Source organism: Ischnura elegans, chromosome 10 (genome assembly GCF_921293095.1).
Source record: "Ischnura elegans chromosome 10, ioIscEleg1.1, whole genome shotgun sequence".
Lineage (NCBI taxonomy): Eukaryota > Metazoa > Arthropoda > Insecta > Odonata > Coenagrionidae > Ischnura > Ischnura elegans.
Genome location: NC_060255.1, coordinates 21,844,985 through 21,872,685, shown reverse-complemented (window position 1 = coordinate 21,872,685; position 27,701 = coordinate 21,844,985). Strand labels below are relative to the sequence as shown.

General features: G+C 36.2%; 2 protein-coding genes and 1 long non-coding RNA gene across 7 annotated transcripts in view; 1 reads left to right on the top strand and 2 right to left on the bottom strand.

Moving 5' to 3' along the window:
* Positions 1 to 14,260, top strand: part of LOC124166368 (nucleolar protein 6) — a 39,245-nt gene extending 24,985 nt beyond the window's left edge. The window contains exons 12-19 of the mRNA XM_046543860.1: positions 824 to 1,319; positions 2,263 to 2,417; positions 3,713 to 3,876; positions 5,230 to 5,486; positions 6,163 to 6,377; positions 7,690 to 7,896; positions 11,323 to 11,424; positions 14,087 to 14,260. Coding sequence (XP_046399816.1) covers positions 824 to 1,319; positions 2,263 to 2,417; positions 3,713 to 3,876; positions 5,230 to 5,486; positions 6,163 to 6,377; positions 7,690 to 7,896; positions 11,323 to 11,424; positions 14,087 to 14,227 — 1,737 coding nt within the window. The 3' untranslated portion in view covers positions 14,228 to 14,260. The remainder of the gene's footprint in view (positions 1 to 823; positions 1,320 to 2,262; positions 2,418 to 3,712; positions 3,877 to 5,229; positions 5,487 to 6,162; positions 6,378 to 7,689; positions 7,897 to 11,322; positions 11,425 to 14,086) is intronic.
* LOC124166371 lies at positions 14,230 to 16,330 on the bottom strand. Its single transcript, XR_006866430.1, has 2 exons — positions 16,221 to 16,330; positions 14,230 to 15,250 (listed from the first exon to the last, which is right to left on the bottom strand). It is a non-coding gene; the product is annotated as an uncharacterized LOC124166371 (long non-coding RNA).
* Positions 16,331 to 21,376: 5,046 nt separating this feature from the next.
* The window catches only part of LOC124166359 (solute carrier family 12 member 2), a 296,758-nt gene continuing 290,433 nt past the window's right edge, over positions 21,377 to 27,701 (bottom strand). For all 5 annotated transcript variants that reach the window (XM_046543838.1, XM_046543839.1, XM_046543840.1 and 2 more), the window contains 6 exons: positions 26,054 to 26,303; positions 24,310 to 24,419; positions 23,735 to 23,849; positions 23,479 to 23,639; positions 23,130 to 23,238; positions 21,377 to 22,347 (listed from right to left, as the gene is read on the bottom strand). In XM_046543838.1, the coding sequence (XP_046399794.1) occupies positions 22,212 to 22,347; positions 23,130 to 23,238; positions 23,479 to 23,639; positions 23,735 to 23,849; positions 24,310 to 24,419; positions 26,054 to 26,303 (881 nt within the window). In that variant the 3' untranslated portion in view covers positions 21,377 to 22,211. The remainder of the gene's footprint in view (positions 22,348 to 23,129; positions 23,239 to 23,478; positions 23,640 to 23,734; positions 23,850 to 24,309; positions 24,420 to 26,053; positions 26,304 to 27,701) is intronic.

Below are 27,701 nucleotides of genomic sequence, written 5' to 3'. Positions count from 1 at the left end.
GTTTGTGGCAAGACATCTCCTCAGTTCTCGCATGGCATCGAACAGCCTGGTGCAGGTGTGGTGCTGATTAGTCGGGCCCATGGCCTCAGCAAGTTCTCGACTCTGCTCTTGGTTGACCACTGGCAACAGAGTGAGTCTTATCCCTGCACAAAGCATCAATGTTGCGGAAGATTCATCTGTATCCGCTAGCTTGGTTATCATTCAGTTGAATTTTGCTTTACGATTTTATCAGTACCTTTACATGTGTTTTATTTGTACTACTTAGACGTTTAGTGACTGGTGAAATTAACATCGCACATTTGTTCTTGGAGGACTTCCACCGTTATGAGTAGAATGGGTGACCCCCATTTACATTCAAGTTAATTAGTTGTGCACCACTTTGAAGAGAATTACCTGAGTGCATACTTTGGTAGACACATCTTGTCCTTGTTATATCCATATTTTTTTACACATTAATGGTAGGCCCTTAGTGGTACACTGCCAATCACTTCACATAATGCGAATCTCGCTATATGCCATACTCACTAAAATGAGTTTCCACTCAATTAGTAAGTCTCATTATCCAGTGTAAGTTAAAGAGTTTGGCATGGGAGCACTTTTACTTTTTTTTTATTTATGAATAAATACGCATTTAAAAATTGTCTTCCCGTAAGCATTCACATTGTAATTACTGCTGCCCAAGCGAATCTATTGTGTCACTTCAACAAAATAAATTATCATTTTCCCATTCTTCTGACAATATTTTTTTTTGTTATTTGAAAATGTCATCATATTCTATTACTGGTCCTAGAATGATAAAATTCCACTTTTATTGCTATTGCAGGCTCTGGAGTTTCAGGAATTTTGGGGCTCCAAGTCTGAACTAAGGAGGTTCCAAGATGGAAGTGTTTGTGAAGCTGTTCTGTGGGGCAACTCGGATGCTAAAATGTCACAGAGGAGAATGGTGTGCAAGCTTGCTATCGGCCATATTTTAAAATCATTAGGCCTTCAAGAGGGAAGCTCATGGCAATACTTTGCTGATCAGATGGAAACCTTAATTAGGCGTGTAGACTCAATAGTTGTATCTAATGAAGAGGACTGTTTAGCAGTTGTGCGTGCCACAGACGTGCTTTCATCTAATCTTAGGCAACTCAAAGACCTTCCTTTAGATGTGACATCTGTGATCGGACTCTCCTCTACTAATCGATACACAGATCCATTTGCCCCCGTCCCTACGAGTTGCTCGAGTCGCAGGAATGGGGAGAAAAAAATCTCAAAAGACTTAAAACTTATCAATGGTGACAGTGGTAAGGTATCTCAGTGGATTCCACATGTAGAAGGTAAGAATTTTGGTTAATTTGATTTTTTTTTAACTTTTCACCAAATGGGATGAGGAGTGTGCATCTTTAATAATGGTTAATTTTGATAGTAGCTGCATGTATCCAATTTTGCCTTAATAAGTTGTGCATTTATCAGCAATGATACATAACACTTCGTGACTTCCACGATTTAATTTTTGGAAATCTCCAAGTGTTATCATTGCCATTATGGAGCCCTTCCACATTGCTCGAGCTTCTAGTTTCGATTCAAGTTGGAAATTGTTCAAAATGGAGGATATGGAGGACGTCTAATTTGCAAAGTTTGTTGGAACAAAAATGTGTAATCCTAACATTGATAATCAAAGTTCTCATGAGCTGGAGGCTATTTTTGCGTGTTATGGTTAGCTTTATTAGCCTGTCGGGTATAAAATTTGGTGGGTAGTGGAGGTATCAGTAAATGAAATGGCTTTGTTAAACTCATTTCAAAGAAAACCGAGAAAACTTTCTTAAGGCTTACTTTCTGAAAGGAACTAATGAGTTCCCTTTGAATGGCTGAGGAAAGATGCAATCTTCTGGTTTTTACACGAGACTGCAAATGTTTCTTGTTTTCCTAAAAAAGAAATTACAAGACTAAATTTTGTATTCTACCTTGGTCAGTTGAAAATTCTGTACTATAGTGAGTGGATTGTTCTCTAGAAAAAGCCTCTTGAGGCATGAAAGGATGTATCTGAAGTCGTATTGCAAACCAAGATGAGAATAATGAACTTTTCCAACTTATAAGGGGTTCACTCTTGTAAATTTTGTCTACCTTCCCTCATGAGTGTAGGAACTGGCAAATTTCCCTCTCTTAGCTCTGAATTTTTTTTTTTTAATTTTGTTTATGGTGTAATAATTTGACCCTGCATCTTTTATTTTTAATTAGTCAGTTACATCTAATATTTGCACAATCAATCTTTTTTGACAGTCATGATTCAGTTGGGTGTCAGCAGTAAATGGCCCAGCAATTTGGATGCCATTCGACGCGTTAAGGCAGCATTCCATCTAAAAATTGCTGACTCTTTAAGGGAGCAATTCAAGCTGCTTGTACAGCCATATCCAGAGCATATTGATGTGTATCAGGTAAGCAGGTGATTTATGATGCTCTACGTACATTGTGTGTAATGTATTACATTTCATCGCTGAAAGTAATTGTCTTCCTGAGTGAGTCAATCAGTTAAAATATATCAGTAATAACTACTTTAAAACCTCTTTGTAACCCCTGTGGGCTTGAGAAAATTTGTTATAGTAGAGTAGGGTGAATTGAAAAAGGGCATGTATCACAAACTATTATGTGAGGGGTGCCATACCAAATATTTTGATATTGCAGCACAAAATATGTTTATGCAGGGTTAAGGCTTTCCTTTCTAAACTTAACCTTAATGGATTTTAACACTTGTTTGTGTTTGGGAATCCTTGATTTAAAAAAATAGATTTCCTCCATCTCTACCGGAGGAAGATAACACAAAATTTTATTCTCAGTGTGGTTACTAAAGAATAATTCAATGTATACATTTCATTTGCTAATTATGGGACAAGGCATGCAAATTTTTTGCTTTATTGTATTTTCAGATTGGAATTTCACTGGTTTTTAAGCATTTTTGATAATTATTTAAAATTTTACCTAAAATTCAGCATTTTTCAGACACAAGTTTGCTACCTCTTAATCCCTGTGACTCATATGATGGCTACTCCCTTCATCCAGTTCCCCCACTGCCTCCAGTTCTTCACTTTTGCCACAACATTCCTTAGATGTTTGACCATGGCATAAGCATGCCTGAGTGAGACGAAATTGAGTGCGATATGCGAGGCAGTTGCAATAATTATGCACCTGCAAAATATATTTAACGGTAGCAAATAAATTTTAATAATTAAGATTGGTTATTGAAGAAATCTTCTGCAATTAATCAACAGTTTTTTCCTGCTAATAATTATGTACTTGAAAAATACAATTAAGGATCATAAATAAAAAATTTTAATGAAGATTGGTTACTGAAGAAATTTTCAAAAATTAATCGAGTTTTTTTCCGCTGCTCATCAATTTTCTGATAAGCTATACGTAGCAGACTTCCAAGTAAACTCGAAAATTGTTTATTAGCCAGTAAGGAAAAAATTTATGCATGTATGTAGATAAGAATTATAATGAAAATAGTAAGCCTTGTGAATCCTTCCATTAAAGTATGTTAATTCTGGTATTTTTGCTTCCGATTTTACTTTTTTATGAAGATGGCGGAAAATGTTGAAGGTTGAAAGTCATGCATGGGTAATCCGCAACATGGATTATCCATGCATAGGTAATTGGGAATTTTCTGCATTGGTGCAAAAAAAACTTAAAAATTGCACAATAATATAATCTGCTACTTGTACTTTCATTACAGGATGGATACATATTCAGAATATATTTATCTTGTCCGCGGGAAATATCTCTCCTGAAGGAATATAGGGATACAGATGGTATGATCAAGTACAAATCAACCGAAGAGTCAGTTGCTCTAGAGAAGAAAACTGTGCATCTACCAAAATTAAGTAGCGCATTGCATGGGTGAGTGTATTATATTTGCAGTTAGTTTTATGTTATGTCGTGGCAGTTGGTTTTTATTAATTCTTATTTGGTGAAGTATATATATGTATCTCAATCTATTCTTAATTTGACTTCTTGATATGAGTATTTGAGCTATGGAAAACTAAATGCTCTCTTTCCTGTAATGTGAATACGCTCTTGGTATCTGCATAACTCTGTTAATGCTTGATCAAAAGCTAAACATAAAATGAAGCATAGGAACCAAAGATATTTCTTAAGGTCCTTTTAGTTGTGAAGCTAGGAATAAATTTTTCTCTGGAGAAAAATTCTCAAATCAAAAGCTATGAAGCTTGTTTTGGGTATTGTGAGCGTTTTTGAGGAATTAAGCTTAACAATTAATAAGGGCCACTGTTGTAGCTCGGCTATAAGGAATGGGTGGCGAAGACACAGTCACGGAGCAAGTTGAAAGTTCAGTTTTACTGTGTAATTGAATTCCAGGAGTATGTACTCTGAAATCATAGAATACAACAGTGTGATAGGTCATCCAATGCCACACTCTCAGAGTATTTACTGTCTCCACACTGCAGATTCAGTTTCTCCCTTTCCACTGTCTCCTTGTCGACGTGCCTTGATCGGAGCTAGTCCTCCACTCAACCTCAGGAATTCTAATGACACTGGGGTGTCGTCTGCTCCCTGAACACAGCTGCATCTTCAATGCTCACCTTTTGAGGCAACTAACTTGTCAACATTCCCATGCACTGGCTGTATAAACCCTATGACCAAATACGTATGTTATGGTAAAGCGAGATTTTGTCGCTTAAACTAGTATATTTGGAGAATAAAAGTATTGAGGATGAGTGATATTAGGATTCATAAAGCTTAAATAAGAGTATGATTCAGATTTGAGATTTCATTGAAGTAAATTTAGAAATTGACCCGTCTCTAATTTTACCATATGGTTATAAAGTTGAGAGTACAGTTTTATTGGGAATTATTTTTTAAATGATCTAGCTAAAATTAGGAGATAGATGATTAATGTAGGTAATAATGAAAAAAATTTGTGTTCTCTAATATGAGGAGGCAAAGCTATTATTATAATCATTAAATAAAATAATTACAACTAAGAATATTAATGCATTACAATGAATAATGGAATCATTGGTTATCTTTCAGTAAGTAATTTGCATATAAATTCACTCATGAATCTTCAGTTGTGAAAAGATGTATCACGTGCTCTAGAAATATTGCCTATGCATGCATTTTGTTTTTTTTTATATTTATCTATCTGGTTTAATGGAGTGCAGTTATTATTACTGTGCTTTCATTATGGCCTTTTTGAATGTACCTAATTTTTACTATCCCTTTTTTGTTCAGACTCCAACAAACTTTTATTGCATATGGTACATCGTGCTGCCTTGCAAAGAGATGGATTGCATCACAGCTTCTTCTCTCCGATCAACTCTTCCCAGAGATTTGCGTGGAGCTTTTGGTTGCGTCATTGTTTCTGTCACCTGAGCCGCTTGTTGTGCCAAATCAACCTCAGGCGGCCTTCATTCGATTTCTCTATCTGATTGCCACCCAAGATTGGTCATCACAGCTTATTATTCTGAATTTCAATGAAGAAATGAGCAGTGAGTATAGCATGCTTCAGTTCTGATCATCAGTTGGTTCAGTCCTGGTTTTCTGTTTCACTTCTGAATTGTTTTCATCTTATTATTTACTTTTCCAAAGCTATTTGTGATTTTTGTTGGAATATTATATTCATATTAATTATATTTGGTTAATATACTTCAAGTTATCTTGCAAATGATTGGATTGGTCTTGAATAGCATTGCCTAGCCCAAAGAATGGCACAACTACCTTTACTGCCTGTAATAAAATTTTTTTAACTTCCCAACTTAAGTTGATTTTTTTTCGCAAATCTCAATTGAGTTAGGCAAGGGATTGAAGCATTTGTTGAAGCAAAAAAGTTTGAAAGTGGGTTTCTATTTCTATCTGACAACTTTAGCAAATTATAGTAGATAATGGGCAATTATTTATGTGTTAAAAATTATTTGAATTTTATTTACAATTTTATTGCAGGATACCATTACAGTGCTTAGTCCACAATACAGAAGATTGTCATTTTATCAGATGAATTTCTTTTTAAATATGATGGGCTGGTTTAGGCAAATTTCTAGTCGTGTTAGGCTTGAAAAAGACTATTTTTGATACCAATACTCCAGGATTACAATACTTCATCACATACTACATACTCAGTTTTTGCTTGCTTATATTTAACTTTGTGTGTAATTTTATTTTATACAGGGCAAGATGTTTTGAGTGTGGAGAATAATTTTGGAAGCACTGAGAGGACCAGCCTGCCCCCACTAGTTATAGCCACTCCGTATGATCGTGTCGGTGACACTTGGACCAAAGAAGCTCCCTCGGTCCAGGTTCTCATCAGACTTGCTCAGCTGGCACGACAAGCGCTTCAAGTGATTGAAGCCAAAGTGTACAGCAGATCTCTTGTTGGATTTAAGGCAAGTATCTTATTTTATATATTATATTTATAATTTACTTCTTCATTCATTCACACGACGCCTTAAGCGCAAACAAAGAAATAAATTCACAGGTAAGGAATGAAAGGGATAGGAGAATATAATAAAAAAAGGACGAGGACAACAGTGCTGTGGTAGATGGAAAAAGCCAGAAATTACGAGAGGGTAAAAATGCAGCCTCACAGGGACAGTCCACATCCTGTTTCTATCATATGTTTCTAGATCCCTTTATTTCCTTATTGATGAATTTAGTTGCATATTTATATTTTACTCACCTACGTCCAGTACATTATTGACTTCAATTGACCGTGCATCACTAGGCATGAATGTCAATGTGCAAATCAATGAACAGATGGTATGCTGTTTACTGCATAAGCATTGGTGTGCCAAACATGGGGCCCATGGGTTTGGGTCAGGGTTGGCAAACCTTTCCCTTATTTTTCGAAAATGATCCGATTTAAGAAGTTGTGGTCTCAAAATGTGCGAATTGGTGAAAGAAAAAATTACATTAGGTTCCAGGTTGCAACGTCGGGTAGCCGTGCCTGAGGTGCCTAAAGGCGCCAATACGGCCTAAATGCAGTTATTTTGAAATTTGAGTTTTTCGGCCCAGACAAAAAATTTTCCATGGTGAACATGACAGTTAAGTTCTCTGTGTAAATATTTCAACCATTTTGGCGTATCTTGATTCCTTTGTGCCAAAAAACTGTCTCAAAGGCGCTCGCCGTACGCCCTCTCATCTCCTTGCCGCTAGCCGCGATGCACGTTTCTTGATATTGTGATTATTAGGCAATACAAGTCAATCCAATCCATATTTACTTTCAATTAATCCTCTTAATGATATAAAGATTACAAAAATAAGAAGAGATCAATTTTCATTGTGAACGTATGGGCTATTAGAGTTGGTTGAGGTAAATAATTGGCTCTGGGCTAGAAAAATTTCACTGTGAAAGTATAGGCAAGTAGCGTTGGTTGAGGTGAAGGATTGGCTTTGGGCTAAACAAATGAGAGCACTTGACAATGTAGAAGGTGGGCCATGAAAAAGAGGTAGAATTTACATCCCGTAAATGGGAACAATGTTTTTAGTTACAGGAAAAAGTAGGAGATCACAGAATCAGTGGCCCCAGAATAGAAGTGGCAGTTTGAGCATATTTTACTGTATTTAATAGGTAGTGACTATAACTTGTCTAACTTTATCGTTTTTACCAATTAATATTCATTGGTTATTTTAGGGTTCTAAGTACGATTAATTGAAACTTTCATTTTGTAAAACAATTTTTTTCCTTTCTCCAAGCAGCAGATCTTCAGGCCTGCTTTGGAGCCTTATGACCTTGTGCTACATTTACATTCTCACATGATACCTCGAATAAATGAAGCTGTGGATCCCGTTCTAGCCAGAAAGAAGGAGAAGGACAGTAGGCCTTCCGTGAAAACAGTTTCTGTGAAAGGAGAACTCCCTCCAGTTGCCTTTGACCCGGTCCAGTTATTCTTAAGGGAATTGCAGGTGAGTTATTTGTTTAGTTCTCATCAATTTTTAGCGCATTCGATCGGGCCTTTTTATTTACACAAAAAAAGGTCAATGCTGACTTTTTAGTGATAGCTTTTACAGTTATGCAGGAAAATGTCTTGAATTTTATTGCAACATTCTATAAATTGTTCAAGTACAACTTGAGGCATGTAGTTCAGGAAATATATCTGTGGTTAAATCATATAATAATGATAAGTATCCTGACAAAATACCAGCGTGGGAAGTGAGTGGAGGTAATCCATGCACATTAAAGTTTAAAACAAACCTTTAATTTTGGGTATGATTTACCGATGTGTGATCCATTTAGGTATGCCATGAAGGTGATTTGCAAATTATTTAGTGCTTTCTGATATGCAAGGTTTTTATTGGCATCTTGTGTGAAAAAGTATGAAAAGATGCAATTAAAATAGTACAAAGAGATTGAAATTCAATTATATGATTTTCTCTGGAAATTTTATTTTCAAGCATGGAAATCTTTTTCTGCACATATTTCATCAGATGTTTACCCATTTTTTTCACATACTGTGGATTATATATTATGTTTGTTTCACAACTTTCACAATACACATGTATGTACTTGGTTTTCTATTAGTTTCAATATGATATTATCAACTTATTTTCTCACAATTCAAGCTAATGCTTTGAATCTGATTGCTTTATTAGTTGAAATTTCGGCAGTCTGCAGAGTAGGAAAGGAAAAACATAACGGGGAAGTTTTATGTTTTACCCATAAGGATCGATAATTCTCCTGCTGAGATAAGTGAAAGCAAAAGTTACGAAAAAGATGCTTCTTGGAAGCCTCAATTTACCGATGGCTTATATTCAGTTTAGTGACTGATTGCGGAAAAGATGGATGATGGCCCCCCAACTCCGGAGAAAGAGACATTTCCTTCACCAGCTCACACTCTCTAGATTTCTACGGTTTTTCTTCAAAAATTGTTATGTCCCTTTTTTCACTTGCATCCACAATTCTAGCTCAGGGAACTGAATTAATTGAAATTCAAATTAATTAAATTTAAATTAACAAACGATTAAAATTTAAGCTATCCAAGTACATGTGAATTGGGAAAATGCTTAGTGTTGCGACACACACATATTATAATCCAAAAGAGGCTTCCATGTGAAAAAATGTATAAACATCAGACTCAGTACGTGCAGAACAAAATTTCCAGACTTGACAATAAAATATTCAGTGAAATAATGTTACAATAGACTGTTGTTAATACAAACAACTTTATTACGAAGTTCTCATTATTGCGAAGCAAATCGTTGGTCCCGACAAAAAGGCCTATCCAAGCTATGGTAAAAGAAACGTTATTTCGAAATTTTTGTTATTACGAAATTACGAACCGCAGTCCCGGTTCTGGCAGCTATGAAGTTCGAGCTATTTATTATGAAGTTCGAGGAATAAGCAAGAGGATTTAGGTGGATATATACGCTACGCTAAGTTTTAATAATTGCGCCACATTCAAGTTCTTCTTGTGTACTCTGCCCAAGAGTGTCAGTTATGGTTCTTTAATCAGTGTTCATGCAATATCTTATAATAAAGCCTGAATCATACGATCATTTTTTTTTCGTCGCGAAAGTGATCACTATCGCGATCACTGCGCAAAATGATCGTCGGCGGCAATTGTTTTTTGCAATCGCGATGAGGATTCCCATCGCTATTTTTCATCACTCGTCCGGTCGCTTTTTCTGTCGCTAAAACCGTCCCTAAAACCCCAATCAGAACGCAGAACGCCGGCCTCGGTGGCGGTGGGGTTAAGTCCTCGCCTGCCAAACCGTAGGTCGTGGGTTCGAATCCCGCCTGGGTAGGTGATCCCTATCCAGGGCATGGATGTTTGTGTTGCACTTGTTAATATTGGAAACCCTCGTTGTAAAAGACCGTCATGTGCTGTTTACGGGGAAATTGATAATAAATAAAAAATAAAATAAATGACCGTATGGTGTGATTGCAGCGCAGCGTTTGACAATTGTGGGAATGACATGAATAAACAAACACGCTATATATTTTCGTGATGTGGGTCCTTTGACAACGAGCTGTGATATCGGAAATGATGCGAAAAGCGACTGAGGGAGGGACCATGTGATTCAGAAAAATGATCACTAGAGCGATTGCTTTTCGCGACGGGAAAAGTGATCTTGATAGTGATCACTAGAGCGACGAAAAAAAATGATCATGTGATTCAGGCTTAAGCTTAATTCCTGTCGAGTCATGGTGACCCACTCGTAGCTGCTCATAAATTGGACGAACAGTTAGTCCTACGCATATTGGATTTACGAACTTTCAGACGTATGAACATTCAAAAATTTCAAATGTTTTGAATCATAGAATTTATGAATGTAATTGGGCTTTGCTCACAAATGCATCGTTTCCACTGATGCCAACTCTATCTATACACTGGAGTATCATTAATCTGGAATGTGTCTGGTCCCAAACATTCCAGATCATGTATCTTCTACTGTAATTTCGCATCACTTAATCCAACAAAAGCATTCGATTCAATTGATGTTGGGAGGAAAAGGAATATAGGTATTTTTGTATGATGATCATTTTCATGAAAGCTTCAGGAAATGATTCTACTTATTTTTAATATTCATTGGTGTTGTAATGAGTGGGTCACTATGTTACAAGGTCTAATGTTCTCACCAAGAAATTTTGATAGCAGGAGAAGAGTAATAATCTGTAATAATAATGATAATAATAATTTTTATTGGGATAATACAGCTTAAAATGCTAACATATAATAAAATACGATACAAATGAGCTATACAAACACACAGCTATCAGTGGGATTGAGGTCATAGGTTAATACACAACACCGGTTAAAAACTCATTTAGATTGTAGTAGCTCTTTTCAATTAATATATTTTTCAGTCTGGCTTTGAATTGGATTGATGATGGTGATAGGAATCTTATTGTACACAGTGGCAATGGAATGGTATGGACCTTTTAAACAGACTCTGTAGGAGTATTGGAGGGTGTGTATGTTGTTTTTGGAGCGTGTGTTGTGATTCGTGCGTAGGTTTCCACAGCGTTGTTCACGATGACTGCTAATTTCCGGGTTCTCCAGCCGCGTCTGTCGTTTATGGTTGACAACAGTTTTGGGAGCCATCCTGCTTCCGAAACTGTAGTCAACCTGCTTGTGTTGTGATTGTGTAGGTAACGTGTATAGGATTGTGTAACAGACGGGACCAGAGGTAATCTGGAATTAAAATTTTTCCTGCATATAAAATGAAGATTGTATGATAAAAAAAGTAAAATATGGATATATGCATAGAAGTTTTACGCATAAAAACATTATAACGCAAAATTGTAGAGCTACCATTAGACAAATTAATTGTGCTAAATTGTTTTGGTACTTATTCACATGGAAGTAATGATTTGATTTAATATTTCAGGATGGATACAGTGAATATGCTCTGTTCTTTTACGATTGCTATGGAGGAACTTTCATAGGTGTATTATGGAAACCAATGGCTTTTGAGGAGAAAGAAATTAAGGTATGATTTTGCATTTACATATGCATTTGAATAGTAGTAGTGCAAGTGAAAGTTGAAAATGTTCAACAATTTTGAGGATTGAATAATTTTTCATTATTTATGCGCATGAATTTCCTTTTGAAACATAATACATTTGGATGCCTCTCATTATGGGACAAAATACTATATATTATGATGAATATTTTGACCTTAATCCCAACTTATTTTTACTTTAAGTTTGGCACCATCTTGATCCCAATAAAAATTTTCCACTGCTTAGGTATAGCAGTAGTGTAGGTATAGTGTAACAGTAGTAAAGGGATAGTGTTATATGCAATTAGGCATTTTTTTCCCATAGCTCTTTATTTCTGCTCCATACTATCTTAGCTATTCAGATTTGCCTGTATAACTTGAAATTTAATTTCACCTGAATATGCTGTCTCCGAATTTAATATCAAATTTCAATGGGAATTTTTTATAACTATGATGTCTTAATTAATTTAAATGTGTATAAGTTTAATTATTAATTATCTCAGTTTTATTATCAATGAATATGATTCCAGTTTACTTAGTAAATGCATAACTCAAATCAGCTTATGCTTTATTTTCAATATTAATATCCTCTAAAAATAAGGAGAATTTTTGGGATACCCCATCACTGAATGTGCCCCTGTGTTTAGTCTAATGCCAGTAAACTCAACTTCTCCCCTTTTAGTAGATCTGTTCAAATTTTTTAACTTTGTTTAAATCACGCTTTAGGGCATCAATTCGTCAAATATGTTGAGAGCATTCCTGGACGAATATCATAGCTCCAGTTTATGCAAGAAAATTTGCTTTGCTTTGCTCTAATACTTTTTGAAGAGTTAATGTAATGAAAATTTGTAATGTTCTAAAGGTTATCAGCATGAATGAAATTTACAAAAGAAAATCCAACTACAGCACGCTACCAATTATCTGGGCTAATGATGGGGGAATAATCAGAAAACACGGACAACACTAACTTATACTTTAGTGTCTTGTAATGTTCATAATATATGTAAAACAAACAATATGCAGTTATTCTGTTATTTTAGAGTACTTCCCAGATGCGTTGAGAGTAGAGATGTCCGAATAGTATCCGCGAATACTCGAATACCTAGAATACAAGAAAATATGCGATATTCGAGATCTCGAATAATTATGCTAAATGTACGAGCATGAATACCTCGAATACTTTGAATTTCGCGCCTTACACTGTCGCACGCTCGTCGTTGGTAGTTGACTCTGAAAAATGTGGAAAACTCTAGTCATTTAGTGCATGCAACGCTGATTTAGGCAAGTTGACGAACTACATCAAATTCACGGATTAGAGCGGTGAAATGAGTTTTACGTGGGAAAACTCAAATCGAGAGGACCCAAGTATTAAAGTTAAAGAAAAAAAGACATTTAGCACAATGGGTGAAGTCTTCTTAAAATCTGCGGCAGGGAACATGTTAAAATGCGATAGGTTTAATTTTAAATAAATTCTTGGTGTTCTACCAGATGAGCTGAAATGATTAGTACACATTAAAGTATTTGTGGAAAAGTTAAAAGGTATTTGTATTCAATAAGTTTAATTTGACTCAATATGTTCTGAGTAGTTACCCAAATACCTATTAGACAATCAAGGGTTGATGAGAAATATGGCCCATAAGTTCAGTCCAAATCGAAACGAAAAGAAGCTCCAAAAATCCAAGCATCATAAGCAGAATTGGTGTTCCATACAACTCAACTCCAACATCAATTCAGTTTACTGAAGATATCCAAGAAGGTCATCCCTGTGTACAGTAGCGGAAAAAATTAACGTAAAGCTCATTGACATCTGAAAGCGGCCAGTTCAGGAATTACTTAATAATGTCTGTCTTTCAAAATTTGTCTCTCTCAAACAACCACGAATTTAAAAAAATTATATGCCCCTTGTACCGGGGAAATAATCATATCTGTCACATTATGACGACACGCAAACATCCCATCTACGAATTTATCCCCATAATCTCCGAAGTATGCTTCGCACTTGTCCCGCGTAGAATGGCGTTTGAACTCTGTGAACATGGCAGGCATAATGGGAATTGAAACTACCTTGGAGCCCAATTGTTCTGGTGGTGTAGTGGGTGGGTAATATCATACAATGAACGAGAGATTCCATGAATCGTTAATGGATTATTTGATGCTGAACACACATTGTGTGGACATTTTTCTGATCTTTAGTACAAGGTCCAGAGGTTGTTGCATGGCTATTGAATTATTACATGTTTATTTACTAGTTGAAATTCAACTCCTACCTTGCATAACCATTGAGGTAGTTGGAGATAGTAGGGCGATTTTTGACTACTTACAAAAAGAATGAACGTACCTATTTTTGACAGAGGCTGGGATAACAATAGAATTTCACCATCTTTACCTTTAGAACTCATGATTGAAACTATAGCGAAGGGACGAAGAAGTTAAGTGGCGGGAGCCAGCAAGATTTTGGGAATTTCTACTTGGCCATTTTACCCTTATTTTAGCTTTGATGGAAATAAGTCATATAATCATTACAATTAAGAGTGCTATTATTAAGTTAATTTTACAGAGATATTTCTATTGTTGCAAAAGTCCTGTACTAATTAGCTTTCATAAATTGCCTTTCATTAATTCAATTTTTGATAAATATTGTATTTTTCAGGTTTCCCACTTCAATGCTCGAAAACTAAATGATAAGAAATCAAAATTGGAAATTAATATGGATGCTATCATTGAAGATTTTTACATCATTGGTAAGGGTCTAGTTTCTAACATTTCTATGAAATGTAAAAAGGAAAGTTAATATTCATGTTGAAATAAACATTTTATAATATTATTAAGGTTTAAGTTATTTACTACAGTAGGAGAACCTAGTGGTTATGGACCTAGGAATATCCTTCGGAGGGGGGACAAGTATGCGGTACATTCACCTGAAGTAATAGTTAAATCGGACATAAATGGAAACAGGATGATCAATTTGAAAGTAATACATATCTACCATGGAGTGCCTATGTTTTCACCCTCAAACTTAATATTTTCGGTTAGTAAGCAAGGAAAAGGGAAATTTCTCGAGAAGCAGAAGTGGTGCCACAAACTTTGTCCTAAAACTTTTGAAAGTGACTGAACATTTCTTAGACTCCTTAAAGCATTAGCAACAATAAGATGACTAACCATACTGGAAAATCCAAATAAAATAAATTATCCACAGGCACCTTGAATTTGAAAAATGGCAAATCTGAATTGAACTACATTCCCAAGTAGCTGGTTGACGTTGGAGTTCCTCTTCACGAAATCCTTGAGAAAATCGCCAACATTATTTTGCCACTCCGATTAAACGAGTATCCTGGAATATAAAATATTTAATAAATTTCAAGCATCGTGGTCTCGATTCTAATCCTCATTTCTTCTAGATAAAATTTACTGAAGAAATACAGGAATAGGCATATTTTTATGGTAGGACGTAACCACATAATGCGAATTTTTAAACAATGAGATATCTAAAACGCCCCTGATAGCCATTCCCCTCCATCATCTAAGGAGTAAATTATTTGCAAAATAAGTGAATGAGTGATTCAACTACTTGACAGCAAATGCCAAGATATCTTCTGGACCAATTTACTAATCAATCAAACAGACCTGCTGCTTTGCAAGAAATTAATTTTTTTAAACACAAGAACACCTTTCTGTGCACTACGAATAAAAAGTCAAAACTGATGTTCGGTTACCCCTTATGAGGAGGAAAGGAGGCATATCTTGAGTTAAGGCTTCTAGCCAAGCCATGTACAAAGGAGCTGACACCACTCCTTTACGAGGTATTGGCAAAGTCCTATAAATAAAGAAAAGGGGTGCTTTATTTTAAATATTGAAATTTTCACTTAAGTGGGTAACAATGAGTCACTAAGACCTTATGGATAAGAACATTAAACTTCATGCAGGAACTAAGCCGTAGGGGAATAAAATATGTAGCAGGAACCAAGTTAAAGAGTATGTAGCAAGCGAGAAAAACCAGAGGTGGAAACTGACAAAGAATGCAACCCATGGAAAGAAATTACAATTCAAAAGTATTTCTACAGAAATAAAATCATTGTACAAGTACGCCTTAACAATGACATGGGAGAAGCAGTGGAGGCAATCATGGTGAAATTGAGGACGTGTGAATTTGCTAAAGAGAATAAAAAACAAAATGAGAACAAGGTTTTGTAACCTCGGTTAAATTTCAGGGATATTAATACAAAAAGTTTGCAGAGAAACTGATTTGAAACTTGAACTCTACTAGAAACACATGAAGCGGACCCAAGGAAGAAGAATTTCAGGAAACTGAAGCCACATGCTTGGAGGGGAGAAATCGAGGACTTCAGTATGTATACCAATCTTAGCATTAAAATATGTACTATAATGATAATAGCAGGTGGACAACAATTGAAATAAAATGATAATTCAATGTTTATCAATGAGAAAACAGGTTACTTAATAGCTTGTATCAACAGTTTTCTCCTTACTGGTGTACACTGTTTAATATATTCCTGGCTTAACTTTGTTGAACCACAATGTAGGAAAATAAAATAATCTCCCTACTTTCCACACTGACAATTTGTTACCACAGAGGTTTATGTAATTATCATGGTAATAGCGAATACCTTGATAATTATCATCTTGTTAATTACTTACGAGTCAATACTATTGTCTGTAATTAATTGAGACAATGACACGTACAAAGTGAATTTTATTTTTCTTTGCGGTTGTGAACAATATGAAGCTAAATGGGCAGGAGTTTAAAATTCAGTTTTCTAACTTACCTTGGGACATCTGGGAGAAAGACTGATTCCTAGGCAAGGAACACTGAGATCCCATCCTTGCATCCAAATAGTTCTTGTCCACTTCCAAGCCACCCTCTCCAGCAGCGCCATTAATGCTGAGGCCACTTTTGCCTCCATTCGCCATTGGCCCAGTGCCATTGGCCTCTTCCTTTGTATCAGAAAAGCCAATCAGCACAAAATCAACCTCGACCCCTACTGTTTTCAGTGAACGCCTGTTCAGTACTGCAGGCAATATTTCTGCCAAAAAAAGAATAGATGAGATCCAGATAGGATAAAAATGTTGAATCAAACCCTTGGGAAAGAACCAGTGGCTGGCTGATGTAATGTGACCCATTTGTTGATCATGTATTCTTTAACAACGTGTTATTTAAACCTATTGCTTGGCAAATAAAATTATGGAGATGATCTTAAGTTTTTTTCAGAGCTTTCCTGCTACTTAACATCTTTAGTGAAATTATTTTCATTCACTTCTTGCGGTTGTTCATTTAAGTTTGCCAATAACTCAGATAATGAGAGTTCATTCTTGGAATCGAGTATCAAGAACCGAGAACCGATGGGGGAGAACTGGACAGGTACCGAGAACCGAAAAAATTTTAGAACCAACTCATCCTTAGTAAAAATCCTTCACTCGGTGAGCTTAGAGCGAACACTGCCCTTTATACGTAAGAGAATTATGTACTTGCTGAGGAACAGGTCCCTGTAATTCAGAAAGACACAGCTCATTGAGTACCTCTACAAGAAAGATTAAACAAACAAACAGCCTTGGAGTGCCACCATGCATAGTGACAGATTTGTCAAGACAAAGCAAAACTCTAGAGCTATCTGTTGTGGGCCATAAAAACCAAAGTGGACATTGGATGACAGAGTTTATGGTGAACACAGAATCCTCACAGCCTCAACAAAACTGGAAAATGGATTTGAAGCACACTATTGAACAATATCATGGGGAAAATACAATTCACATAAAAGGAGCTCTCATAGGTAATAATTTTCTTCTCTTATATTATTATTAATGTAGTTGCTTGACTTTCACAGTTTTAGCACTGATGTAAGATAATCTACAACCAACAATTAGGCTAATGCATGTATGCTACAAACATACAACCAAAAGAGGGGTTGGAAACCTATGGCCGCATTGCTCTCTGCAAAGCTAATGGCTGTCATTATTTTATGATTGGAGCTTTGAACATTTCAATCAATTGTAATAATACACAAATTTACTTAACCCATGGTGCATTATCATTTAATTAAGTCAGATATACCTAAAATCTGAAGACTCTAGTAAGATGTATTGTAATTTGTCCATATTGGAATAATGAGATGCAATTTGCCACAAAAAAATACTTTTAATATGAGCTGGATTTTAGTGCTACCACATCATTGTAAACCCCTGACAATGATATAGAACCATGGCTCACATTAATTTCTATCATGGAGTTAAATTAAAGTAAAGCACTGGTTTAAAAATTTTACGAATGATTTCATTAATCCACAAATCAATACTGCATAGAAAATGTAATTTACTATCATCAATCCAAAGCCTTCAATTTCAGCAAAAATAATAAAATCCACTTTTGAACTCACTGTGTCAGCATTTGCATGGCCTATTCCCGATCTGTGGACCACCTGGTAATCATATTCACCCAGTTATAATGTCCACCTCATTAATCCAATGTTGGAGTCCTTTAAACTGAATAGCCGCTTGAGGCATACGAATAGGCCACATTGCATATTAGCTTAATACTCTATTTTTCTCTTTCAAAAATATATATATGTTGAAATGCTTAATCTTTATTACAACTGTAGAATCTTGCTTACTCTCTATAAAATGACAACCTAATTACGACAGCAATTTTCAAATCCCCTTCAGATTGCCATAACATTAATGTTAAAGTAGCCTCTATAACGCTACTCATATTATCCAAAATTTTTTGATGAATACTTGGCTCTCAACCCTAACTTCTTTTCCAATTGCGTCTTGTGTCGATGGTACCATCTTCATCCACATGCAAAACTACCTTTTATTGCAATATATTTAATTTTACTCCATATGATTAGACTAGTTACCCAGTTACAGTCTTAGTTTTTCTCTTCCTGAACACTGTATGTACTACCTTAAGGTAGTACATAGGTTTGCAACCACAATTTGTTCCAGAAAGATGCTAGCAAACAGATTTGTTCGATAACCAAATCATTCTTTCCCATTACTAAAAATGTAAAACGGGGTAATTTGTTCCTAGCCCCAGCTGATACGTTATTAATAAAGCAGATTTAAGTATATGTAGTTTATATTGAAGTTTTAAGTTGTGGCGGAGCTCTTAATTTCAAGCTCCGTCACCAAGGCCAGCCACCTGGCCGAGGTCGTTGCCCTGGGACCCTGAGGTCCCTGCCGCCTCCACCAGGGTACTTGGAACTGAGCGCCAGGGAGGCGCCACGAGAGAGAGACGCTGACGAAACGGCAAGGGAGAAGGACTATCGCGCGTGAGAGACATTGAGCAAGTTTATTGCTTACCATCCCAATAAACGTGGTCGAATTTACTTTCGTTTACTTTATCGAAGTGAGGTTAATTACCAGAGTACCCATAACCCCTTCATAAGTAAATACATATTAAATTACATATATAAAGCGTTCAATAAAAATAAACATCAAAGAAGTCATTTTGACATTAAAAAAAACTTACCTTTTTGATTGAGATATGATGGCGTGCATGGATGGAGTTGTGAGGAGGGTGGCCGGGAGTTACTGCTTTGGAGGGGAATCCCCCTTCATTACACATTCTGGCAATTGAACTTTAGGGGTTCCTTCCATTTTCTGTCGCTTTGAAGAAGGTAATAAAAACTTACCCACTATCTGTTGCTTCCGCCTTTTTTGCCCAACTTTACGGAAATGAGACATGAAATTGTCATTGAAAAAGTGTACAGCCCTATTGGTCACCACGGTAAAGGGATGAGATTTTCCAACAAACACTTGCACATCCGGCCACTTAACACAAATTTCTTTAATCACTGAACTTGTAATATCCTCCTTCCCCAAAGACATATCCTCAGCCAAAGTCTTTTGTAGCTCATTCCGAAGGTGCTCCAATTATTCTGTAGTAAGTTTGGTGCTGTGGTCTTAACCTTTAGACTGCGGGAACATTTTTATATATTTTGCAAGCTGACTGCAGAAAAAGTTTTAAACGTTTGACCATTGCTAGAATATCTTCCTCAGTTTCCCTAAAGTTTTATTGCTCCCTGGGTAGGGCCCAAGTGCACTTTTCCACACTGTAGAGATTGCTAATGCAGCTTAACTCTCCCTGACCAACCCAAAAATACAAGGGGGCACGGTGCCCCCCCCCAGAAAATAAAAAAATATGCAAGAATTTAAAAAATATGCAAGAATTTTATTACGGTTCCATTATCATTGTGTTCGTTTTGTATTTCAAGGTATCCTTGTGCCTCCCTCCCCCCAGAACAAAATCCTGGATATGGCCTTGTTTGTGCCCCCCAAGAAAGAAATCCTGGATCCGCCCCTTTATAGGTTTCTCACTTCAGTGGTTGAAAACTGAATGATAAGAAATCAAAATTGGGAATTAATGTGGATGCCATCATTGAAGATTTTTGCATCATTGATAAAGGTCAAGTTTCTAACATTTCTATGAAATTTAAAAAGGAAAGTTATCATTCATGTTGAAATTTTCCGAATAATTATTAAGGTTTATGTTATTTATTACAGTAGGATCAGTGGAGCGCCGAAGGGGAGGGGTTTGGTGGAAAAAACTCCCCCCCCCCCCAAGAGCTCAGAGAAATATTTAAGTTTAACCCATTTTACTTGGTTGGATTAGTATTACTTATGGAACAGTGTTAGGATTAATCAAATATCCCTCAGAAAGCTGTAAAACTCACCAAATTGAACCATTGATCTTAATTTTATTCTGAAGGAGGGCCCGAGCACCTCCCACTTGCCCTGGCGGGTATGCTATACCCCTACGACCCCCATGTATTAGTTGCACCTATAACCCCCCCTTGCCTTAATTCTTAGTTGCGCCTCTGAGTAGGAGAGACAATAAAAAATGTGGTTTATCAAAAGCAATTTCAAGGAAATAGAGCATGAAGGGCATATTTATTTTGCCAGTAGTCAATGAAGTAAAATGAGAAGAAAATATGTAATAGGGTGGTTTCCTTCATCAAAGAAAACGAAAGTCATTGATTGCGATTCGTTACCCACCATTAGTATATTCATAATATACAAATTATTTTGTTTTAGAAATACCGGGTTAGACGAATGGCAATGGTCCATTTTTATCCTCATTTGAAAAGGGCCAGATTGGCACCCATGCGATGCCACTCCACGTGACGTCACAGGGACCTAGTTTCTATAGGAGAAGATAGGAGTTATACATTGTCTGAGGTTACCAATGCATGCATGAGGCGCAGAGCTCAGGGAAACATGTCTTAACAATCACTTATTAAAACTGGCTAAGGTCAGAAAGTTTTCCTCGTTTGATAAGTTATTAATAATCCTTATTTAAGCCAAGCGCTACCAGCCAGCAGGGTACTAGGCTACCCGATAGCAGCCTGTGTCGTATCAGCGCTAAGCCTCGCCTCAAGGTCACCTCGCAGGGCGGCAACGGGAACCAGAAATACGTCACACGGAGAGATTTCCCGGCATTCATACTTACGCATCGCGTTTTCGCGCGCTTGAAATTTTTCACTTTTCATTTAATCGCGAAAAATAGATATCGTCATTTAAAAATCTAAAAGCGTGAAATACGAACTCCAGGAGTAATAATATTTCGATTTAGGCAATAAAAAAATAATAGGAAACCACCCTATTGGCAGTTTTCTTGAAAAATACATTCTACACTCCTCTGAAAAACCTCATTTCAGCATTACAAACAATTTAATCACTCATCATGCTGGAAGCCCAAAATAAATCATACAGAGGCAATTTGAATTTGCAAAATGGATGACCTGACATGATTATATTCCCAAGGAGCTAGTTGCCATTGGAGTTCCCCTTCAGAAGACTCTTGATCTAATCATCATCATTATTTTGCTACACTTATACCTGTAATATCCTGGTACATAATTAAAATATTTTACTGGAGAAATAAAAACAGGAAAAGGCACGTAGGTTGTAGTGAAACCATATATTGTATCCATCAAAAATATATTTTTTTTCTTCTTCGTATGGTAGGACGTGACTACAGAATGGGAATTTTTAAACACAATGAGAAATCTAAAACGTATTATGCATATTCATGCTATACATAAACCCATTAAAATCACCATAAACAGTGAAACCTAATGATTACATAAATTCAATAAATAGATGCGTACATTACCACAATGTAGTGTTTCAAATGAATAAATGACAAATTAAAATAATTTAAAAATAGATGAGTGATGGTCTCGATAATACACTGTGCATTTTCCTTAGGAACTGAAATTTTTTAAATCTAAAGTCACAAACTAAATTGATAAAAACTGAATGAAACAAATGAGACACAAATTATATGATAGCCCTTACCCCTCCACCATCTAAGGAGTTGGTGCAATCTTGATATGTTGCACATACACTGGAAATCTAGTAGCCACAACCTGCACTTTTTTCCATACATGGAAATTAATATTGTCCCTCACTGGAGATTCTGGAACCCACAGTCACAATATTAGTAACAATTAGTGTCTTCTGAGAAGACATCTTCACTGGAACTAATTACGAGGCTTGAACATGGATAGGGATTCTTCCCAATCAAGCTAGTAAGTATCTGGTGCAAACTGACAATATGAAAATAAATTATTTGCAAATTTTTTACATTGCTGAGCAATTTGCCAAATAAGTGGATGATTCTTTTTTTGACAGTAATTCACCTGCTTGGTAACAAATGCCAAGATACCTTCTGGACCAATTTACTAATCAATCAAACAGACCTGCTGCTTTGCAAGAAATTAATTTTTAAAAACACAAGAACACCTTCCTGTGCACTACGAATAAAAAGTCAAAACTGATGTTTGGTTACCCCTTACGAGGAGGAAAGGAGGCATATCTTGAGTCAAGGCTTCTAACCAGGCCATGTACAAAGGAGCTGACACCACTCCTTTACGAGGCATTGGCAAAGTCCTATAAATAAAGAAAAGGGGCACATTATTTTAAAGATTGAAATTTTCACTAAGTGGGTAACAATGAGTCACTAAGGCCTTATAGATAAGAACATCAAAGGTCATGCAGGAACTAAGACGGAGGGGAATAAAATATGTAGCAGGAAACAAGAAGTTAAAGAGTATGTAGCAAGCGAGAAAAACCAGAGGTGGAAACTGACAAAGAATGCAACCCATGGAAAGAAATTACAATTCAAAAGTATTTCTACAGAAATGAAATCATTGTACAAGTAGGCCTTAACAATGACATGGGAGAAGCAGTGGAGGTAATCATTGATGAAATTGAGGACGTGTGAATTTGCTAAAGGGAATAAAAAACAAAATGAGAACAGTGTTTTGTAACCTCGGTTAAATTTCAGGGATATTAACACAAAAAGTTTGCAGAGAAACTGATTTGAAACTTGAACTCTACTAGAAATATTGAGGCAATGAGTAATGCCTTTTTGCAGATTTTCTACTTAAGTACATATTTCCAGCACCCTAGTTTCTCGTTGGAAATACAGGTTTAACAAAACATCTAGACAACATTCCACATATTTGATCTATAGTCAGCAAGATTTGTTGTCTGTTTGTTGGCAGTCTTTCTCCGGATGATTTGGAAAATGCACCAACATTCTCACTGTGCTTTTTTTATAAAGTCAAAACCCTCAAATTATGTTCAGGGATATTAACATCTCCAAGATGTCTGAAAGCATGCATTAAACATTGGAATTAATTACATTATAGCTCGCTGAATATACTCACATGACCACCAAATTGGCTTCCATTGAATTTTCCAATAGCAACTCCCTTAGGCGCAGGTGGCGATTTGTCTTGTCTTTCATTGCCAGTAATTCTGCCTCAGTAATAGTAGCTGAAAAAGAATATATGTATATCGATGTAGTTATAATGTCAAAATCAACAAATTTAAAGAAAATCAATCACAAGTCTAGAGTTATTAGTCACTCCTTTGCTGGAAATAAAGCAGGAAATTGCTTGATTGGCAATTTTATCTTTCAATCTTAAAAGTACGATGGTATGCACAGATTAATCTGATGTTAGCAAGAATGTGAGGGCAACATATAACAAAAATAGTATGCATTCACTTATTTACCTGAATTCTCTTCCTCTTCTTCATTATTGCCATCTTGAACAAAATCACTTATGAGACCTTCAAAGAACGTCTTTGTTTCTTCTTTTGGTTTCTTTGTTATATCAGGAATGACTTTGAGAACTGAGTAGTCAATACGAAACTTTGCCAATAAACTAGCCATGCTGCAAAAAATAATTAAAATTGACAAGTTATAAGGGCCAGCAAAATATTCCGATAAATTCATATGGGTGAAAAATAAGGACCAGAGGTGACCCACCTCCTTTGCTCAAAATCCAGTTCATCCTTTTTGTTAGCAAGAGCAAATACTCTCAGCTTACAGCTAGCCCAATTCCTTCTCGTGCTGATAATATACGGTAGCAGGAGGGTAAGACCTGATAAAAATGGAACCATTCATGCATATCAGATTTTCATAAACCATTAAATTACTGAATGGAATGTTCATTGAAACACTGAGAAAAATGTGAGATCACAGCAGGCATTCAACTTTCGATTGCTATGAAAAACTAAAATGCATCTCAAAGTTGATCAATTATCACTCAATTTTCATTATAAAACAATGATAAACTGATGTGGCATCAAGAGGTGTGGTGATCAAGATGAATATAAACAATTTTAAAACAAATTATGAGCGTAGACATAGACAATGCACAATCATACATATTCTTCAAAGCAAATACCATTGTTGATTCATTAATTATTTAGAAGCATAAAAATATCACTGCAATTTTGATTTAAATATGAATTGAAAAATTATTATGTGAAATTAGAAGTCCATGCAAGTATTTCTCGGGGATAAGTTGCACATATTCCCAAAAAGAGAACCAAGCTTACCTCCATCATCGTACAGCCACCACACATCAATGGTCCCTTTCTTCTGCCTCCTCTGAAACTGCGTGATGCGGTGAAGCAACTCCTTTGGAAGATCCACTCCCCCTGGTCCCCTGCGACAGGCAATCAGGTTGAAATATGAACTTCAGACAAATTGCTACACATACCAATTTTAACACTTTGCGTGACATGGACGTAATATTACGTCTTTCCATTTAATTGGCTTTGTATGCGTGAAGCCGTAATATTTCGCCCGTGGTACTTTTCCAGTTTACTGCTTAGGGGTTCTGTTTTTTCAAAAATCAACTGCTCGATGGAAAAAGAGTTCACTTTATCTCTTGAGGACGAAAAGTCCTCCGTAGCTACTGGCATCCTCATCTTTTGCCACTTAGTGTGAAAATTCTTTGGACCGTTCGTTGAGGGTGCATTGACCCTTTTTGTCATCCAGGAATTTTAATGCTTTGCTTGGAACAATGCTTTTTTATGATTTCCATGCTTTAAATAGTTCAAATTGAGCGTATTAAAAAAATTATTATGCATGTTATGGCGGTACATCATATGTTGCAACTTTTTTATTTTTCAAAAACAGTAGGCTTTCATTGTTAAAATATATATTAAAAAATTAGCAATAAATGTTATTCAACTCATTCATAAAGAAGAGCAAAGTCCATTTTTATTGAAATGCACATCGATATAAATATATATTTTTGATGCTAATGTTTTAAAAAATGTACGAATATAGTAAAAATGGCTGGATTTTTAAGTAGGGCTTTAAATTTAGTAGCCGGCACTCAAAGTGTTAACATCAAATTTTTAATAATAAAAGCTGTAATCATGGTGCCCAGCCTATCAAATAGAAAAATTCATGCGTGACTCAGTTTTACGAAGTCCCAGGTAGATCTTACATGATTACTGCAATAGATGAGAATTTTAAAACACTAAAAATTACTTCAATAGTTTAAAATAGTACTATATTTACTTACTATTTCAGTAAAAAACACATTGTAATTAAAATTTAAATTTATTCATTGCAAGCCAAGAAGCTGCAGCCGAGTGGTTTTCATTTTTAATGTGGAAGTTGATTCGTATAAGTAATGAAAAATTAACATTTTGGCGCACACCAACCCTTGCTAGTGTAGTCGTCATATCTCCGTGTTTGAAATGACACTGCTTAAATACCTAAATGCCATTATGATGATAAAAAAATAGTCTCATGTCTATGCTTGCCGAAATTAAAATTAATGAAAAAGTTGACACCGTATGATCACAATGAAGACAACAAAATAAATAGCTAGCACGAGTCCTCAAACCCTGGTCCCCCAGGTGGTAGCTGTAAACGCTAACCACTGCCCCACCCAACCCGCCTGTTGAGCAATGCGATATCAAGGAGCTATAGGCGGCTTGTGAAAAGTACCGCATGAAAATTAATTAATTACAGCCAAACTAAGGCCCATTCAACGGAACCACTACTAGTTCAGGGATGTGTTCACCATTCCGAAGGCCATAAAAAATACGGCATTGAAAAAGGCGGAGCAAGTTTCGTGGTCTCCCCTTTTTAGATTGAAATTTAAATGTGTCGCTGAATTTAAAATTGAATGTGTTTGGATACACATTTCCTTTCACAATTGTTTTCAAACAATACTTACGAACAGAAAATGTCCACCACCAGAATTCTACAGATTCAGACTTTACGACACAAGATTAATTTGGCTACTGTGCATTAAGGCTGCAATTTGCCATTACATACTTTAAATGGTCTGTCCGTGGCATCCTTTCCTCCTTCCTGTCCTTCTTTCCTCGAAGACTATTCTTGAAAACTTCTGTAATGTCTTCACGATCTGTCTCTGCTCTTCCTTCCTCAGCATCGCCAGCCTGGCTTCCACTGATTTGCCCTTTGCCGTCCATAGCATTGTTGCTGGGAGACTCATCGTCACCCATACCCTTGTGCCTCTCCAATCGTGGTGTTCCTGGAGATGACACATCACTCATACTGCTGGCTGTGGAAAGGGAAAAAGAAAATACGAGAGCATTGAAACACTGGAAAAGTTCAAAAGCTAAGGGCACATCGAACTTATGACACAAAGAGCAGCTATTGCATGAAAACACTAAACATCAAGAGTATACCAACAAAAATATCATATTTGCAACTACAAAGTGCTGTACTGTGGGTTAAAATGGTGATGTTATGAGGATTTAGCCTTTGGCTGAATCATTATGTTATTCTAGCTCTTCTTTGGACATGAACACGTAAAAAACCAATGACAACACAAACTCATGATGCACAAATAAATAAGTCAAAGATTTATGACATACTCAACTTATGCAGCTCAATGATTAACCCTTCTACAACCAGCAGGTCGATGTGTTGGCCCTCTTTAAACGTCCAACAACTGGCAATAAATCAGTCCAATTTTAACTATTAAAAATGAATATTCTATCCTTAGTAGAAATGACAATCAATACCCAAATTATTTCATGGTTTTAAGCCATAAAATTATCTTTGAAAAAAATTTTTATGCATTAAATATGACTAAGTAATAGAAATTATTTAAAATCTTGAATCATTATAATTTCCAGATAAGATTTTTAGGAGTCCTTGGACATTTCACTTAAAATTGGCAGAAAGTATTTTTTTTAATCCTTTCATAAAATTCCCAAAAAAAGTTATCTTCGACATAGAAATTCAACTTCAGATGTGTTGTTTTGTCATCTAATATTTCAGGTTTCAGTTCAACAGATTCAGGCTTCAATTGGTGGAAGTTAGACATACTTAAATAAATAAAAGATCGTAGCACTTATTTATTTAAGTACTTCAGATTTCCCTAGTTAATGCCTTCAAACTACGCTATAAGGTATGCAGCTTCACCTCAAATTCCTACCACTATGTACTTAACTCACAGACTCAACCCTCAACCATTTTCCAGTGCCAGAACGTAAATTATATAGCCGTAAAGCAGTGGCGGCGCATGCGTATACGCATGTTAGCAAGTGCACACCCAAAGATGAATGAATTATAAAAGAAAACTATTCCTTTGCAACGAGAAGGATAAAAATCCTGTCTGCATATGCTAGAAACATGAACGCTACAGCTATCTCCTTTTCGAATTCACCGCTCTACAAGTGTGCGATCCAGTGGCATCGCGCTGGGCCAAAGGCATTGACCGGGCGCATTTTCGGTCTATGCGATCGCTTGAGGGTGCTCTGGCGGGACGAAGTATGCGGGGTATATGCAGTTCAAATGGGTGATGGGAGCAGACTCAAAACGATGCGAGTGCGCACGCACATATTTTTGGTGAGTGACTCGCAGGTAGTGTAGTGGTGTAGCCGCCACCTACACTACCTGCGCCCAGGATCCTAGTCCGTCTACAGAGTCATCTGTATGGCCGTTTTCTACA